We start from the raw sequence: 19,671 nt of genomic DNA on the forward strand, positions 1-19,671 counted from the left end.
TATGGTTCCATAACTGGACTTGATTATACAGCATAGCAAAGAACAATGTGACCTGAAATCCATTTTAAAAATTTAACATTTAGTAACACACAGGGTCAGTTGTTGCTTGTTTGCCTTATTCTTGTTACTCCTGAACTGGGTTAAAAATCTTCCTCGTCTTCAGATTCATTGATATTTCTGCCAGCAAGTTAAACCCAGGACTGTCAATGAGGCAAACAGAGGTTTGCCAAGAACTTTACATTCTGCAGAAGGTGAAAAAGGGTTGAATAGCTACATTTAGTTCCAAACACTGGCAAAAACCAAAGTGCATTGGACCTCCTGTACATGAGTACTGAGAGACTTGAACAGAATTGCATACTGTACAACCACACCAATGAAAATCTAGGAGCCTTCGGTAGTTTTTGTGGCATGCTTGCTGTGGCAAAGTGCCCCTAAAATACTCAGGATTGCCTCTGCACACAAGAGATGTCCCTGTGAGGCTTCTGCAGCATGGCTCTCATGAGTAGTTGGTCAGAGGCATCTTTACACAACCCTTCTGCAGAAGCTGAATACTGATGTTATCAAAGTCGATGCTTCCAGCTATCTTGAGGAAAACAGAAAGGAGCAATGCAACAGTTATGTCCTAGAATACCCATTTTTTGCACAAATTACATAAAACAGAATCTGTTCAGTGGTATAAATGTAAAAATATTTTGTGTATCAGTATTTGAATTGGGTTTAAAATACCATTTCTTTTACAGACATCCTTCCCACTTTTCATTTTTGCCAGATATAAACACCAGGTTTTTCTCTGGACTATGGAATACGTCAACTATTCTGTGCAACTTCTACAATAAATCCAATTATTAGAAAAAAAATAAGAGTATGAGAAGCCCAGAAAATTCTGTTACGGACAGTGCACAGCCTTACTTTCACAGATATGCCAACTTAAACAGGGTATTCTTCACAAACCCTTTCAAAAACATCTCCTTAATTTGCAGAGGTCTGTCTCTTTGGTCTATCATGATTGCTTTTCTCCTTACTGTCTTGCTTTTCTGCTAGACAAAAAGGCTTGGTTTATGCCCTTAACTTAAAAAACTAGCACCATGATAGCAAGAAAATTGAGCTTAACCAAAATAATTCCCAGGTGTAGTGAATACGCTGTGAGCTCGCAATGAACATTGAGGCATGGTGGGCATGGACAAGTGGTATCTTCATTCTCAAAGTGCTAAGATTTCTACTTGCTGCTGTCTAAAATCATAAAAGGCAGATTAAACTGATAGACTTAAACACAACAAATACAAAGTTGCCTGAGACAGGCTGAGACCCCTAAACACACTCCACTGCCTTGATTCTGTATTTGGAAAATACTTTTCTTTCTCAAGTCCTAGGTATCATTTGTTTAGTTGAAAGTCATTAAGGCTCCACTTCAATTAGAAACAAACAACAACAAAAAAAAAAGACAATAAAGGGATGTATAATGGGTTTTTCTTGTAAAATACTTGCTTTAAAATACAGCATGCTCTAAGATAAAAATCATGTGTATAAAATGTCAGCTATACCCAAGTTTAACAGCCTAGATTAAACTTCTTGGTCTGACTGCAGGACAGCAAAGTATTATCATTAGCATCATACTCCTTCCCACTGATATTTTCTTAGAATCATGGAATGGTTAGGGTTGGAAAGGACCTTAAAATCATCTAGTTCCAACCACCCTGCCATGGGCAGGGACGCCTCACATTAGACGATGTCTCCCAAGGCTCTGTTCAACCCAGCCTTGAATACTTCCAGGGATGGAGCCTTCACAACTTCCTTGGACAACCCGTTCCAGTGCCTCACCACCCTCACAGTAAAGAATTTTTTTCTCATATCTAACCTGAACTTCCCCTGTTTAATTTTGAAACCATTACCCCTTGTCTTATAACCGCAGCCCCTGATGAGGAATCCCTCTGTGGCATCTTTTTAGGCTGCCTTAGGATACTGGAGGTCTCCACGCAGCCTTCTCTTCTCCAGGCTGAAAAGCCCCAATTTACTTATCCTGTCTTTGTATGTGAGGTGTTCCAGGACCCTTATCATCCTCACAGCCCTCCTCTAGACTTGCTCCAACAGCTCAATTCTTATTTTGCATTGATTTATTAATATACACATATTTCAGCAATGTTCTACAAACGTCGTCAGTGTTTCTACTGCACAGAACTTTTTGCTGGTTCTCAGAACAGAGCAAGTTTCTTAAACAGAGACAATGCTAAGCAATCTAGTAGTTCAAAACTTCCATAGACTCCCTGTTAAGAGCCGCACTGACATACCCTCCCTACTGGCGTTCACTGTACCTCTTTGATTTATATCTGGGCAAATGGACGCACATCGAATTTTCCAAGATCAGGAGCCTTAATAGATGGCAAAACCAGCAAAGAGCAAAGCATATGCTGAGGGGTGAAAAACCTATGGGAGTCTCCTGTACAGATATACACTTGCTACCTGCTTTAATACAAGTGCTATAAGGTAAATGCTGTCAGTGTCGCTCAGACAGATTAAAACAAGCACAAAATGCCATTTACTAATCAAAGCACACGACTTTAAATGTATACTGTGTTTTCTTCGATTTTTAAAACATAACTGACCTTTCACTCACTAGTTGTTCAGTGCAAATGTCATACAAGAGTCTCATGAGTCCTCTTACACTTCAATAACTGACCAGTGTCTCCACCAGAGGTACTTACACTAGTCACAGAACCAGAAAAAAAAGTTATTTTGTGACATATATAGTGATGTGAGTATTCGTGGATATGCTACCAACCAACAGGCACTCCATGCCCTTCAGTGTCCAAAATTCACTGTAATTTAACTCCAGAAAAGTTCCATGTCCCAAATGACAGCGAGTGGTATTGCTTAAACATACAGAGAGTGACTGCATAATTTACAGCTCATCTGGCCTAGTGAGTCTTAAGACTGAGATCTTATGAAACTATTTACTGCCTTTTGCATTAACTTTTCCCACCTTGATGAAGGGAAAGCTGAAAAAGAAATCATTTGTTTTGTCACTGATCAGGCTGATTTCACAGGAAACTATCATTTACAAATGTGAAGCTAAACTCAGTTTGCAATGTGAGATCTGTAATGGATTTCCAACAAGTTTTACACCAGTTTGACTGTCCAGATCTCCTGAAAAGGAATGCAATGTGCAGAGTAGCATGAAACACCTTTATTTATAGGCACCAAATGCCCCCGTGAAGTTGCTTGCCATGGTTTATCATTTCCAGAGTTCAGTCAGAACAGCAAGTTAAGGGAAGCAAAGCAGAAAAAGTATCACAGTGATTTAGATAAAGTCTGTCCCAAAATAATCCCAACATTCGCACTCAATAGGTAGTGAAACAATTGCTTTACTCAGCTGAGAGTAAAGTGACCAGAAAGATACTGGTTACTTCAGAAAGGACATGATGCAAGCAGCTGATAACTTGGTGCTTCAAGAACTGGACTGCAGGAAAATAGGGCTCACCAGTGTATATGAGGTGAATATCAAGTACAGGTAACACAGTAGGTACAAAAATCACACATAATGTGGTTTCAAATCCATCTCCCCAAGTGCTGTGCATGTTTGGGCAAGCAAATTACACCAGCTTATGAAGAAGCTGTTTCTGTAGCAAGGCATACCATTGATGCTCAAAAATGCCAAGACATAATGAACAAAATTAAATAAATTTAGAAATTAACTTCACAGTGCTATCTCCACATTCTGAATACTCTCATTTATCCCAGCTTCACTGATAATATGAACTTCAAGCAAGTTTTGCTGAATAAATATATCCTCTTATAGAAAGAGCTAATGTGTTCCCCTGTGCACACAATTAGTGGTATTATTTTGTTCACATACATTTTTCTTCACTGAATGTGCCACATCTTTGAATCATATTTGCTTTATCTGTCTAGTAGGAAAAAACACATTTCTGCTAGGAACACATACAGTCAGCCTGGCTCTGATAAGTAATGGCTGCTTTAAATGTCCAGGTTCATTCCACAACCCTACAATATCTTGCAACAAAAGAAGACTAGAAGACAGAAAATCAGTATGAACCCAACACCTCCTCTACAGCATCCACTGGCAGCAGAACAAAAAGGGGAGATCCAGAGATAAGTCTGACCATGTTGTAAGGAGGCTCAGGGCAGGCAGAGCTCCTGCTCTCTGAGCTCAGGATTCAGCTGGGGAGCCCCCCCAGGGAGAGAGTTCAAAATGAGGAAACAGCCACTTCTAATATGCATCAAATTGAGCGCCATCAAAAGTTTGCAGAAGAGTAATCATATTCCAAGAGAAGTCATACTTGTGTGCCACATGAAAACTCAGTAACCCATTGCACTATTTCTGCTTTCTTATTTTTCCCTTCAGACTCCTCCTCCCTTCACCTTTTCCATCAACAGCCAGAACCATACAGACACATGAGACCATCCAGACAACCTTACAATTTCAGGCAAACAACACAACATATTAGCATGTTACAGTGCACTGTATCCTTGTAATTATTTTGGTGTTTATACTGTTGAACATTTCATGTAGATATTCTGTGACTCTAACAAAGATTACCTTTAGAAGAATCCTATCAGTGCTTGTATATACCATCATCTTGTGATTTCGTTTCACAAATGTACAGATCTTACCTGTACATGAATAATCATCAATGCGTATATATCCAGTTTTGCAGATGCACATGAAGGATCCTGGAGTATTCACACACATGGTATTCTCGCGACAGTAATGCCGTCCTTCAGCACATTCATCAATATCTGTCAGTAAGGCAAAGAGAAACACGAGTCAAATTCAGCAGCATTCTTCACAGTTTCAATACACTGCTATTCACTTCCGCCAGTAGTGGGTTAGACTAAAAGGTTACTTAAACAGCAAGGCATTTTGGCAAATGTCTTTGTTTTCTCCATAGAATCTGTTTGAAGTGTTTAAACAATAGAATTAACTTGAGCTTTCTGTGCACACCTGTGAGCAGAGTTACAAAGATGATTATATTGGCTTACATCTTTCCTTTTGAAGTGCCTATGATGTTATTTCTATGATTTAAATAAGAACAAAAAAAAAAAAACCTGGGGTCCTGAGCAGCAGACCAACTGCCTCAGCACTGCAATGTCATCCATCAGTGTACCTGTATAGTCACTGCAGTCATCAGTATACAAACACACTATTATATGCATAGTACATGCCTTTGATCTAACAGGTGTCATTTGGGAAGAAACTCTAAGGAACATATTAAAATCTGAAGAGACACCAGAACTTATAATATAAGTTTCTCTTGGAACTCTAAAGTAGCAAATTGGAAAATTTACTATGCATAAACACATAAATCTATGTCTGTGTGTATCAACATGCATATGTATATCGGTACGTATACACCTATATTTGAAAGGAACCTGAAAGAACCTAATTTATATAAAGAACTGCTCTGACAGAAAAAATTGCAACTTGATAAAATACTCGTTGTGGTGGAATACCTGCTGCAGTACAAAGTTATAGAGCAAACTCCAGACATAAATCACTGTAGGTAAGGAATTCAAAACCTGTTTGGTTCTGTTACTCCCTTGGGCTGCAAAAATTAGATGTATTTCTTGTAGTAGGTTATATATCAATGATAAAACAGAGAAAACACCACAAATAACAAAAAAAAAAAAACAACCCAAAACCCTGCATATGATTATTATGCTGTAAAGAAGAAAGCTATATTAATTTGGTAGTGCTTAGTAGCACGCTCTTCCTGTAATACCAATGATAAACACAGCATTTCTGAGGTGCTCTGCACATCTACTTATATTGTCATGCAATGTGCCACTGAAGCTTGCTACAAAAATATATTAAAAGTCAAAAAGGTGGATTGCTAGCTTGTTTATTTGTCTGGCTTTTTCTTTCCTGCTCATCCGTTTTTATTTCCTCCCTGTTTTCAGTGATGTTTACAGCTTCCAGAGTTGAAAATAAAACACCTGGATGGAAAACTGTTCCAGAGTCTGGTGATTGTTCAAAACAATAGACTGGATGTATAAACTCAAATTAGGGTTGACTTGTTAATGCTGTGATGCTAAATGTCGACAGCGTTAACTCCTGTACTTCTGTTTAGGTCATACACTTATCTGCCATTTCTTCCTCTCTTCCCAATGTCTTTAAATCAATAGCTACTTGACAGCTGTACTCATTGCCTGCTTTTCTGCTTTCCTTTATATTTCCAGAATAAAATTTGCCTTTCAGTACAAAACAATGAGATACACTGAATGTTAGCAATTCCGCAGAAATTTCCTAATTTCATTCAGTTTTGAAAAAGCTTCTATTTCCCCAGTTTCTCTGTCCAGTGCAACTGTTCTGCTGGATTTTGCTGGAGAAGCTGTGGGCACTTGGTTATGAACAATGAAGGTGTCCACTCACTGAGCGAATGCTCAGGGTGGAGAACCCAGTCCACTTTGCACAAATTCAGTGTCTTTGAGTTTCAATATACTTCAGCTGGTTTCCTTCCCTTCTTTTCCCTATTAGCTCTGCTGGCATGGAGGAATCATAGCTTTAGTAGGGTGCTGGTTCAGAAAAGTTAGTTTTAAAACTTGCCTACACCAGGGAATGTCTATTTACAGTGGGCACAGTGAGCATACTAAGGCTCAAATCACATTTTGTGAGAGTCATCTACGAAAGCAAGAAAACAAAGTGAAGCTATCACAAGACTACCACAGACGCAGCTGGTTTTGCACAGAAAGTGGGAAATGGCACAGATCTCCTGATGCACAGATGTTCTGTAGAAACATAAATGCAGAGCTCACAAAACCAGCCAGCAGTTACAACATACGCCTCAGCTACTAGCACAGACAATGCAACTTGTGTCTTTCATAATTCTAGTTCACAACTCCATATTAAATTGATGGTGTTGATTTGTATTTATATAACAACATCAGTTTTCCAGTAAATTAGAGACCTTATGTTCTTGATGTTAACAGACTGCTTAGGAGCCAGCTTTAGCACTCTCAGAAAATTCTACTTGAAGGTCCAAAGCCTGAAAAGCATTAAATAGAACTTTCTGAAAACTATATTAATGATTGCTTTGGCATGTAAATAGCCACAGGAGACCCAAAATGCTAATGGCTTTCATTTTGCAGTGAAAAACTTAAAGCCAGAGCCACTTTTATTCAAACCTCCTAATTCAGAAGTGTTCAAAATAAAAGCTTTCGTTTTGCCAACATACCACACATTGAGATTTTGCAAAATGTTTTACTTTTAGCTCACTTTATTTCAAACCCTCGTTTTTCAATTGTACAAAAAAACCAAACAGTCAAAACCAAAAAATTCCCACAAATAAGACACCACAACCGATCAGATAACCTTTGAAGTGTTTCATTTGAACAAATCTGGTAACATTTTTTCTCAAATTGATTTGCAAAGACATTGTCCACAGTTTTAAACCCTCACTGGGAAACGGAACTCCTTCCCACCCAGCTCTTTAGAAAAGCTATACAGAATGCACAGGAAATAAGGTGATTATTACTGCTACTGTCACATTATTATATTACATTGGCACCTAAAGACTTTAATCAAGCGTCAAAACTCCACTGCTCTACACTGTGGATGCACAGCTGATAAGCTGCTTTTGCAAACAGTTTGCAACTTTAGCAATAAATCATATTGCCACTGGACACAAAAGATAATTAATACAAAAAGCGTAAAGTAGCAGTCAAATAACAACCAGTCACACAGAGATCAAGCACACTAAAACTATGTGATTCCATTCCCTCCTTAGCACTCCATATGCGAGCTTTGTATGCATTATGTTAAGGTATTACACATCAAGGAAGACTGAACTGGGGCAGGGAAAAAGCCCAACATCTGTTCTCTTTCAAAGCTAGCAAAACAGAAGCCTTTTCATCCTGCTTACTGGTTGAAACACTGGTGTAGCTTTTTATCCACCTTCAGATACAAATGCACTAACTACAACAGAAAACCTGATGCATTTCAATATCTAAGGAAGACTACGACATTTATCTTCATTTTCTCATGCCAAAAAAGTCTAGTTAGCATATTAATGCACATTAATGTCTTACTGTTTAGTCAGTAAGATGCTAAAATCAATTCAATGGAATGAATGCACCACTCCAATGGCACTACACATTCAACAATAAAGACTTGTGTGCTTGAAGTTGTGATGTGATACTGAGCCACCAGCTGTGATGTACAGACAACAATGTAGTCATGGAGATCATCAACCTGCTTTATTCCCAGTGGAACAGACAAAAGAGGCATCTCTGGGAAAATTGGTTAGTGCAAAAGTGTTTGGAATCTGCACTTCAATGATTTATTTATACTTGCAAAAACATCAAAACTGAAAAGCAAAGTCTTCCTTTATCCCCTCAAGCACTCAAACAAAATTTATGCGAAACATATAACCCAGGAAAAGTTTCCCTCTACCCCTTCCTCCTGCACCTTAGTGAGTTTGCTTCCCTAGAGTGAAATTCACAGTTATGTTTTACAATCCCATTAGTAAGAAAAGATCTTGACCTGCAATCTGCAAATCATTGTTGACCAAAGCCTCATGCTAACAAAAAAGCTTCTGCTTTGGCCTCTCTATCCATCATTGCCTTTATCCACCAAAAAAGCCTGCCAGAACAAATGAGTCTGGTACTAAGTCAGTAAATCTGGGCTGTAAAGAAAGGAGGCCATTTCCAGAACTTTATGGAGTGTCCTGCCTCCAGCCATTTCCTTTAAAACTCAATGGTATCTAACATCAGTGATTTCCCTGGTCACACTTAGAGAGGCGTTATGGTGAGCAGGGAGATGCTCTTGCAGGATTTTTGCAATCAATTATATTAAATACCTAAGAAGAGAGCAAACAGGAGCATAAAAAGCTTTATTTATAAATAAATATTTAATAAATGCCTGAACACAAAAGCAGAGCAGATTAGGCCTACAACTTCAAAACAGAATAAGAAACCCCACATTTTTTATATTAATGAAAGGTTCTATCATCACAGCCCTTAAATATGAAACCCTATATTCACCTGCTGAAGAGGGTAATGGTTTTCCACCTGACCTGCACAACAGCATCAGCAAACCTCCATCCTGACCTGAGGGCTCCACTGCTAAGAGCAAGGGCTTCATTTACCCATCATCCCTGTGAATCTTGGGCATCTCTGCTAGGAATCCCAAGGATGGATGCCAGTTAACAATGGCTGGCATAAAGGATCTTCAGCCCCTTATTTTTATCACTGCTGACCTGACGCACACAGAAATAGACATGCTGGGAAAGGCTGAGACTTTCTCATCTGGTCCCTGATCTGAATGGCATCACAAAATGAGCAGATGTTGCTCATCCATTAGGGAACTATGAAAGAGTCACAAACAGTGACTGATCACAGCAACCAATACAACTGGAAAAGGTAAACATGGATTGAAAAGAAACACAACCTATCCTGGACATGGTCACAAAGGAAAAGAAGTTCTGTCTTTTTTCTTTCTGTTTTCTCTCTACTGACAATAGCCCTTCTTTTCTCACCTTCCTCTGACATCAAGCTTCTCTGCCATTTTCCTTCCTCACCCACTTTCTACCTGAGTAAGTTTGGTCCTCCCTCCAATTTTCCTCACCTCGGCTCTCCACCTGTCTTCAACCCATCCCCTCAACAGCTCCTCCTCCTTAAAAAAAAAAAGAGACTATAACTTTGATAACCATGATAACCAGCTTACCCATCTGTGAAAGTATTGGGTTCTTCTCTTTTCACCACCAAACACCTTAATTCATCCTCAGATTCTTCCTTCCCAGTTGCTCAAGTGTTTAGTACATTAAAACTCCCCAGACTATTGCTCCAGTAAGAATGGAGTAAGTAGGCTCTCTCCCACTTCCCTGACCGTATTTCCAAGCTCATGTTCTCTCCAGACTCCCTTTACTTTCAGCTACAACATGGTTTTAGTCTGTCAAGTGCTTTAATTTCCACATTATCTTCCTATGCATCTGCTCTTGCCTATACCCTTTCTTACTTCCTGTCTAAGAGGATAAAGTATGTCCAGGCACTGACACAGCCCTTGCTCCTTCTCTTCCCACTACTATTTCTAGGCTCTCCATCACTAGGCAAGCCTATGGTTTAACTACTACTGCTACTCCAGTCAGTCACAAACCAATCACTGCACTTTTATTTTGCTTTGCTCTCCTAAATCAAGTTCCAACTGACATATTCCACAAAGGATGTTAGCAACAACTTCAATCAAAATTGTGTATTTGCTCTGAATCTTCTGAGCCATTTATTCCATCTGACTGCACCACCATAGGTGTCAGCATCACTCATACCCTCTATAGATAATCTTTGACTTTCTTCTCTTTATATATATATCCCTGTGCCTTTAGTGCTACCAATTACCAACAGCCAGTAAAAGCCTAGCTCCAACAGTAAAATTACTGAGTGGTCATATGTACATGATCTGCTTCTGAAACTGTGGGAGGTTTAGTTGTCTGGGGGGATTATTTTTGCCTACCTTTCTGCAACTGTGTGTCCCTCCTCCCTCAAAAGAGAAAAGCACTAAAGGCTAATGAATCATAACTTAGCTAACCTTGTGCACCTATAGCATGTATTGAGTTAAAACATACCAAAATAACCTCAAGCATACACAAAGACCAAGGAGAAAAAAATAAAATAACCTTCCACCATCTGCTCTCAGAAAAGAATCTGGGCCACTAACAACTCACTGTAGCAATGCATAGGGAGGGAAGAGAAAATGGGCAGCTACCCGTGTCTATTGATTTTCATTGAATTATTAATGGACCTTAAGAGAAACTGGGTGAGTTTATTATAAGTGTTATCACCATTGTAACTAAGATAATAAGAGGTTGTTGACTAGATTCCTAAGCATCAATTAGACTAAAAATAAATTATAACTATTGGATCTTCACACAAGGTGTGTTTTTTCCTTGCCCATAACTAAACTGCATAGGTAACACATACACAGATTGTACACATCCTGATGCTTCTCCCTTCACTTTATTTTAAATCTCTGATCTTTGCTTAAGTTTTTGATTTCTCTGTCCATCTCCTGCAGCCTGAGAGAGGGCTACTGGGACAGAAAATACTCCTAAAATAAAAGTAAAGTAACTCAAGGTCTACATTCCTTGACAGAAGCTCTATATAGCTTTGAAAGGATGCAATACAATATTACAGCACTTCAAAAATATCATCTTTTAACAGTACAAAGAGTTGTTTTTATTTCAGCTTGCCCCAGTTTTTGTAAAGGAAGACAGATTGCTGAGATAAAACTGTCCTTGTTAAACATGCAGCAGGAGATACTGTTCAGCAGCTACTCATGCAAGTGAGACTCTTGGAGGAAAACGAAATCTTCACCTCAGTCTCATGAAAACATCACTGGACACCACATACATTATGTAGTTTATATATATATATATAAAATATAAACATAAATATATATATATATATATATATAAACCTTAGGATTTTTTTGCAAATATTGTCTGCCATCATGTAATGTTTTACTTGGCAAACTGCATCTCCTTACTACTTAATATCTTATAATTAATGCATATGGTAGTGTATACATGATAAAACAAGTAATTATATATAGCTATCTGTCAGACATGAAAGCATCCTGGGGGGCCTTTCCTTAGGCACCAAATAACTAGTGTGATGTACTGGCATACTGAGAATAAAAAGGATGCTGTATATGATTAATTAGTGAATTCTAAATACCAGGCTTACTGAGACTCCAATTCATGATCCATCCTCCTTCAGCATAGCACTCAGTTAGAAATAGGTCTTTACATTTGAATTGCAAAATAATCTTCTTTTTTTCCCCCCATTTATAACAGCTTCTCATAACTTTGAACTGGAAATGTCAAGAATTTAGAAATACCTGCCACTTAGAAATTCTTGCCACTGTTAGTGTTTCTGTTTTCCCCTATTCTAAAAGGGGAATAAGCAGCATTTACGTTTTTATACAGAAATCACAAATATGTATCAGATTCTTCTTAGGAAGAGGCAGCACAGACTGTACCGCACATGGGCATTTTAAAAGTCTGTCGTGGTTTAACCCCATCCAAGACAGCTTGTTCACTCACTCCCCCCCCCCCCTTCTTGCCCTCCCCCTACTCTCGGAGGGATGGAGAGGAGAATCAGAAAGAATGCAACTCCCACAGGTTGAGATAAGAACAGTTTAGTAACTAAGGTATAACACAAATCACTACTGCTACCACCAATAATAGTAATGATAAAGGAAATAACAAGGGAAGAGAATACAACACCTCATCACCAGACGACCGATAACTTGCCCCCCAGCACAACCAAGCACTGACCCATACCTCCTCCAAGCCTGCAGTCCACCTGCCGTTCCGGCTAACTCCCAGTTACCTCCTGGGCATGACATGCTGTGGTATGGAATACCTCTTTGGTCAGTTTGGGTCAGGTGTCCTGTCTCTGCTTCCTCCCAGCTTCCCTCCTCCCTGGCAGAGCATGAGGCTCACAAAGTCCTTGGCCAAACCAAAACATCATTGTTTTTCAGCTCTGTTCCCAGCTGAAAGTCAAAACACAGCACTGCACCAGCTACCAAGAAAGAGAAAAATGACTGCCACTGCTAAACCCAGGACAACGTCCTTGTTGGAAGACAGATGCACACATAGTACCTGTAAGCTGTGGTAAGACCCCTGTAGGTGGATTAGACTGCATTTGGGGTTCGAGTAGGAGCAGCACATTCCTGCAAGCTATTCTACAGGAACAAGTGTAGGTATCACAACTCAGCTGTTTCTCCAATAGTGCCACACTACTTAGAGAAGCATAACAGATACAGTCACTGTGGCTGCTATTGCTCTGCACTCTTCGTAAAGGAATGTTTATTTTAAGTCTGGTTTGGTTTAATGCCAGGCATTTCTGTGTTTTTGTTACAGCTCTTGGGATCCAGATTCCACATATCATTAAGACGTTGCGCTTTTAGACTGAGGTATTTAAATTATGAAAGAAACTCAGCTAACTGCTTGTGAGTACTTTTTTCAGCACAGCGACAGCACCCAGTTCTTTCAGCAGCCCCTTCCCAGCTCCTAGTGAAAACTGAAAAGGAAGGAAAACAAGACCAAAATGAAGACTTTAGTTTCTTTTCTTTTTTGCTTTCAGGTTGCTGACTTCAGAAATTTGTATGAAAAAAATCATCTTAATTTCCCATTTGAACCAAAATGCAACGTATGCTTTTATTGCTGTGGAAAAGGGCTGCTCTTGATACAATAAAGCATCTATTGGCAGCACAGAGGAGTTTAAAACAGTTTCTAAGAGGCTCCCTTTATATGATTAGTTTCAGCTTTTTTTATCATAGTAACATACCTGTCTGTCCTGGCTATGGGTAGATGATAGAATAAGTGTGAACATATCGCTTGTAGAAGTAATTAATATCAAATAACACTGAATCACATCCTGCAATTTGAACACCTACAAACTATCCCACTGCTACAGGCGGTCATACTATCTGTACCACAGTATGCATCGCATTCTATGAACTGCTGTCAGGGATACTGTTTGCACACTTTAAGTTAGGAATATGCTTCAGTATCTTCCTGTGTAAGCACCATGGCAGAGAAGAAGGATCTGGCCCACTCTGACACACTGACACATTAGAAGTGGCTTGATAAATCTTCCTATTTAGATTTCTCAGTAACATAATGATGGAAATAAGATGACACTGCCTTTGCTGAGAAAAATTATTAATAATTGATACCATATTAATGCCACTTAATATGAATGGCTAATTTTAATATTAATAATGTTTAATTACTTTTTAATAGAGAATTAGAAATAACATTCTGCCCTCCTGGAGTGAAAGTTTTTCTTTCTGCTTGATTAGTTTTTCAACACAACCCAAAAATGACAAGGTAATGACTCAAACACTGCCAGTTGATGGAGATGGAAATCTTCATTTTTTAGCTACATGCGCTACTATTGGCACATCACACTTACAAAAAAGAATTTATGTATGAAAAGAGAAGCCTGGATAAACTTCTCAGTTTCACAAAACTGACAGCACTGCAGAGCTCCTAAGTAGGCCTCTCACCCAAAATACATGGTGCATAGCTAGCAAATAGCCCAGTACTGGTTATTAAAAACCCAGAGGTCTTAATAGAATAATTTTTAATACTCTGGGATTTATCTCCATTACAGAAGCCTCTATCTTACTTATGCTCTTCTCAATATTACATTTGCTTCAAGAAGAAATGTATTGTTGATCACTTGGCCAATACGCTACAACACATACCCTACTGCAATTTGATTATTACTGTTTCTCTTCTGTAAGAGTTCTCTTCACTGCAAATGGTAGAAATCTGACTTATTCAGAAAATATACTTTACTTTTGTAATCCAGTAGTTAAAAACAAGATTAATAGTAAGATTAACAACAGATGGTACTAACAAGGTAAGTGAAGATGTGCAATGTTTTATTGCTCGGGAAGAAGGCTGAATAATGCATTAGTGTTTTTACCAGAAGGCAGGGATAAATTAATAAATCTTTCCAAGCAGAATGCGAATGTACAACTCTGAGCTAAGGGAAACCAGATAGGGTCCAACTCAGTGGCACTTCAAGCGCTCTTCGGATATCTACTCTGGAAAGAGACAATTCATCCTCTAAGACTGCCTATTTCCCTCTACTGACGATGACTCAAATCAAGCCAGTTTATTCAAAAGCAGATTTATAAACTGTCCCTTTGAGGGACAATCATCTGTGAAGCTGATGCAATTCTCAAATGTAGATGAAGTCACTCAGTCTTTGATCTCATTTCAGCTGCTATGCTTGAAAAGGGGACAAACATAGCAACAGCAGAGAAACTAGAAGAGTAAGGAAGAAAAAGGATACAGTGGAATGATAACGGTTTCACAAAAAAACTGTTTAATAATATTATATGATCCAAAACTGTTAAGATAAGTTAGCTAGGTCGTGTACTGTACAACTAGTATAACTAAGTTCCCAAATCAGAAAATAAACATTATGGTCCACACACCATAAGATAAATAAATTTGTGATGTGGTTGACCCTGGTCAGCAATTCAGCACCCACCAGTCACTCACTCAGTACCCCGTCCAGTGGGATGGGGAAGAGAATCAAAAGAGCCAAAGTGAGGAAAAACACATGGGTTGAGATAAAAACTGTTAATAAGTGAAGAGGGAAAGGGGGTAAAAAAAGTGATTCAAAGGCAATCACTCTCCAGCTCTCAGCAACACATTGATGAGTCTTCAAGCAACAGGCACCTTAGAAAGGTACCCTGTTTTTATTGCTGCGCATGATGTTGTATGGCCTGGGATACCCCTTTGCTCAGCTGGGCTCAGTTGTCCCAGCTTTTCCTTCCCAATCTCTTGTCCACCTCCAGCATACTCACTGCAGGGAAGTGAGAAACAGAGATGGCCTTAACACTGTGCAAGCACCATTCCACAATAGCTAGAACATCCCCGTGTTATCAACATTGTTCTAGTCACAAATCTAAAAAAATCACAAATCTAAAAATCACAGCACCACACAAATCTAAAAATCACAGGCTGCTATGAAGAAAATTTACTCCACCCCAGCCAAAATCAGTACATGATGTAAAACAGCCTCTGCATCACACAAAACCCTCTTGATAATCACCTGTTTTTCTCAGCTCATGTTCAGTCCTGGTGCTTACAAGATTACTGCATTCTCCTGTCTTTTTTCTTGAGCCTACTCTCCTCTCTAATGAGCAATCCTTGGCAACACCTCTGAAGTGAAATCAGAGATAGTTGAGTGTTACTATTAAATCAGAAAAATCAGGCGTCAAACAATCCTTCCAAGTGCGGTCTCCAAAGGGTACAAGTAACACCTCCTCCTCAAGCACATCTTTTGAGGACTGCCAAAAGTGCATGACATGGTGCATGAAAACAGCTTAGGTTCAAAGACTGAAAAGACCGCCTAAATCTGCCACCAACAGACTATTTGGAAAGCAAACATATTTTAAATATGGGTATATTTCATTCCTCTAGATGCATCAGAATATCTTAGTAGCCAAGAGTAACAAACTCCATCTTTCAAATCTTTTTCAGCGTAACTCCACCACAAACGTAGTGGGAGTTGAACACGGTCTGAAATATATCCCAAAGGGTGATAATCAGTTTGTGAGCACTCCAGGTGTTGCTTTGGCAAAAACTAATTACACTTCATCAGAACATCTGGTTTTGTAAAGCCTTGATGTTAGGCTATACACCAAGGATGCTATATTCAAAAGCACCTGCACCTGGGCAGCACAGCATAATCCATACCTAAACTTCCCACAAGGCATCTCAAACTGCGTAATAATCTGAGACAGAAAGTAGGTTTCAAAGTATTTGGAATAAGGCTCACAGCACATAAACAAAGGAATCCTAATGCTCTAAGGGCTGTTTTTACACAGTCCTTCAAGGGAAAACGGAAAGTGACATAAATATTAAGACATATTACGAAACAGAAAGGTATCCATCATAACAGTATCCAGAGACATCACACAGCTTTGGAAAAGCACGAGTTCTTTCTAGGACAGAAGCCAAACTATTCCATCATTCAGATGAAATGCATGCAGCTTTTCCAGACCCACACTGAAACCAGCCTTGAATATTTATATTTTTGCTCTTCTACCTTATGGGGAAGTTCTGCCAATGGGAGCATCATTACCTCTGTTTAGTCTTTGAACTCTGACAGTGCTGAGGCACAAATCAGGACTGTATTTAGTGAAGTTTGGCTCTAACACAGAATCGAGGCATCCAATTTTGCAGTACATCTGAAGTTTGTGAAGTGCAAACATCGAAACAGGTATCATACCCATGGGCTCCAGCCATTATAATATAAAAAGCCTTCTCTGAAAGGCTTTGTGTTAACTCGACATTTCTACACTTGGCATTGCTCGTAATTAAAGCCACGATAATGGCACAGTGAAGAACAGGTATGTGCTGAGAAAGGCAGGCAGGGACCATTTCATCCTTTCAAGATGAGAGACAGGACTCTGAAAAGACTTGGTCTTACGCTATTGCTATTGTGCCCTTTGCTACTACATTGTTTAATATTAAGGTAAGAGTGTCTTTCCACAGATAAAAAAAACTCTCAGTGCTCAAAGAGACATTCGGGCTGGAAACAAAGATATAACACTAAAAGCACAACTCTGAGGAAACAAGGACATTTCAATCCCTGCCGCTCCTGTTCCACAAAAACAATCCCAAATTTTAATCCCTAACCTTATTTATTTCCCCTCCTTCCAGCATGTCACCTGCACACTCAGGGACAGACAGCCAAGGTCGTGTTTGGATCTGTGTACCAAGTGTATGTAGTTCAAGCACAGCATCTACACTGCAGCCACAGCACGTAACTAGCAGCAAAGCTAGGCTGTTTTGCCTGCTGAGTTAGTTTTGCCCTTGGCTGGGAGAACTTCATCTGGCTGGGACCCAGTCTCATGAGTTCTGCTCACATGGGCACATCTTGCTAATAGGACTTACTTCTGTTGTCTCCAACGTAAGCAAGTGCTCTTGGATCAGGCCTCAAATCATACACATTTTTAAGAGAGATCTTAAGGCATCCAAGTATAGTAATGTATAAAATTATTATTTTTATGTAAATAATGTGTCCCCACCTTTTATTCACTTACGCAAGTTTATTGAAAGCACTTAAGCAGATTGATAATTACCACCCAGAAACAATGCCAATTGCCCATACAGAAGTAATAGGGCCAAGAAATCTTCTCAAAAAATCATCATACTGAATTCAGGTACTGCACAAACTGGTAAATCTACTCATAATACAAATACATCAGTCTTACATATGATAATCTACGTTGTCCTCATCTAAGTATTTTCTAAGTATTTCATCACCAATGCCAATCAAAAAGATTTGTCTGATTTTTGCTTATGACATGCCTGGCAAGTTTCACACATAGCAACAGACTCTAATTTGAGTGACATGTAGAACACTAAGAGAGCATAATTAGGTTTTTCTGGTTTCATTCAGCAGAGTAACAATAGAGGTGAAGAAAAAAAACCTTCTTAAAGCACCTGATTTCATCATAAGTCCATTGCTTCAGTGACCCCTTAGAATAGGAAATGGCTGATGAGTTCCCAGAAATGAGATCTGCAACCTAAGCTTCAGCATCATCTCCAGGAGCTATGGGATAAAAAGTGGCTGATGCTGCAACACAGAACAAGCTATACAGCAGGTCCTGATGTCAGATGCCTGCTGGGACAAGATGAGGTGCAAGGGATTTGCTTCTGCATGATCTTTAATTCTCAAAACACGCTTCCACCAGAAGGCTTGCCACAAAGATTAAGCAGAGATGTATGTGAATCTGAATTAATTACACACTCCTCTCTTGAAAACAGTCACGAATTCTCAAATCTAAATCTACAGATTGTTTTCTCTGACATTAATGCAGCTACTAACTCAAGCTGCAGGCATTAACTTTTGTAGAAATCAGCCTCAGGAACAGTCTTGAAATGCCTTGATATATCCCATTTAATTGTGCATTGCCAGAGAACGATCCACATATTAGATGGAGCTGCAGAGTACCTTAAGACTCTACTCTCACATGCTGACTTTCAATTTAGCAGGCTAAACCTGAACCAAACTGCTTATTAGTCAAAGGCTATCCTGCTTCCAACACTTAAGCTGCATGGTACAAATAGCCTGATAGTACACTAGTATTACGTGTTGGCAGAACCAGGGTTTTCAGGAAGAAAAGCAACAGCTAGCACAAAAGCTAGGAGACTGCACAGAGGACTTTGGCTCTCGCTGCTGGAGTGGGGATGTGGGGTTCTTTTCCACAGGATTAGGCTAGATTGTAAAGGCACAAACTATAGAGGCTTCTCTTGTGATTAAGTAGCTCACTGCTCCCTCATACCAAAAGAGCAGCTCAAACAATAAATCATTACTCAGTATGATTAACAACACTAGTATCTAGTCTATAGCATTTACTTACTTCCCAGGGAGAGAGAATGGGAAAAGGCAGCAGTGAAAAGAGAAACTAAATGTTATACCTATGTGTTATTCAGATGGTTGACTTTTAAGTTGCCTGAATATCTGAATATTATGAAAATAAAAAATAAAGAGAAGAAATTTCCTACAGAAGCATGTTTCTAATTCAAGACCTCAGTCACACCAACTTGCCACTTTGACATTGATCAGAGATTGATCATATCTAATTCATTGCATTTAAGAGGTCTATCACTTTGACAACTTATGAATCAACACGTTCATCCCATGGTAATTTTATACAGAGGAGTTAAGCATCTATACAAGGTATTACCTTCACAGTAAGCATTGTCTTCTCGAAGGGCTCGAAAGCCATCTCGGCAGATACAGACAGCTCTGTCATCTAGGTTTCGGCAGACCGAATGCTCCATACAGCTATGTCCTTCAGTGCAAAAGTCATGGCCTGTACAGAAACAAATAAGATTGAGAGTTAAAAAGAATCCAGGGATTTTAAAACATCCCTGTCAAAGACAGTCCTATCTTTTTCTCAGTTAGGTCAAAGAATACCTTTCTATTGTCCATAAGATATAGAAAAATAAATTGTATCAAGCATGAAACAGATGAAAAGAGTCGTAAAGGCCACAAGAACAGATTGTCTCTAGGTCTTCGATTCAATTTCAAGTTATGGCATGGATCTAAGGCAGCTGAATAGGAGGCTTACTTAAATCCCCTTACTGTCTCCTTGTCACTGCAAAGTACTTTTAC

The 19,671-nt window shown here is 39.1% G+C and overlaps 1 protein-coding gene across 1 annotated transcript in view; it reads right to left on the bottom strand.

Annotated features, from left to right (window-relative positions):
• NELL2 (neural EGFL like 2) overlaps positions 1–19,671 on the bottom strand; it is a 156,350-nt gene that overhangs the window by 67,254 nt on the left and 69,425 nt on the right. The window contains exons 12-13 of the mRNA XM_061361200.1: positions 19,241–19,369; positions 4,630–4,755 (exon numbers count right to left, since the gene is read on the bottom strand). Of these exons, the coding sequence (XP_061217184.1) occupies positions 4,630–4,755; positions 19,241–19,369 (255 nt within the window). The remainder of the gene's footprint in view (positions 1–4,629; positions 4,756–19,240; positions 19,370–19,671) is intronic.

This window comes from Neopsephotus bourkii, unplaced genomic scaffold (assembly GCF_033783945.1).
Source record: "Neopsephotus bourkii isolate Nb327-2 ecotype Australia unplaced genomic scaffold, CSIRO-AGI_Nbou_v1 NB_1053, whole genome shotgun sequence".
NCBI classification, from domain to species: domain Eukaryota; kingdom Metazoa; phylum Chordata; class Aves; order Psittaciformes; family Psittacidae; genus Neopsephotus; species Neopsephotus bourkii.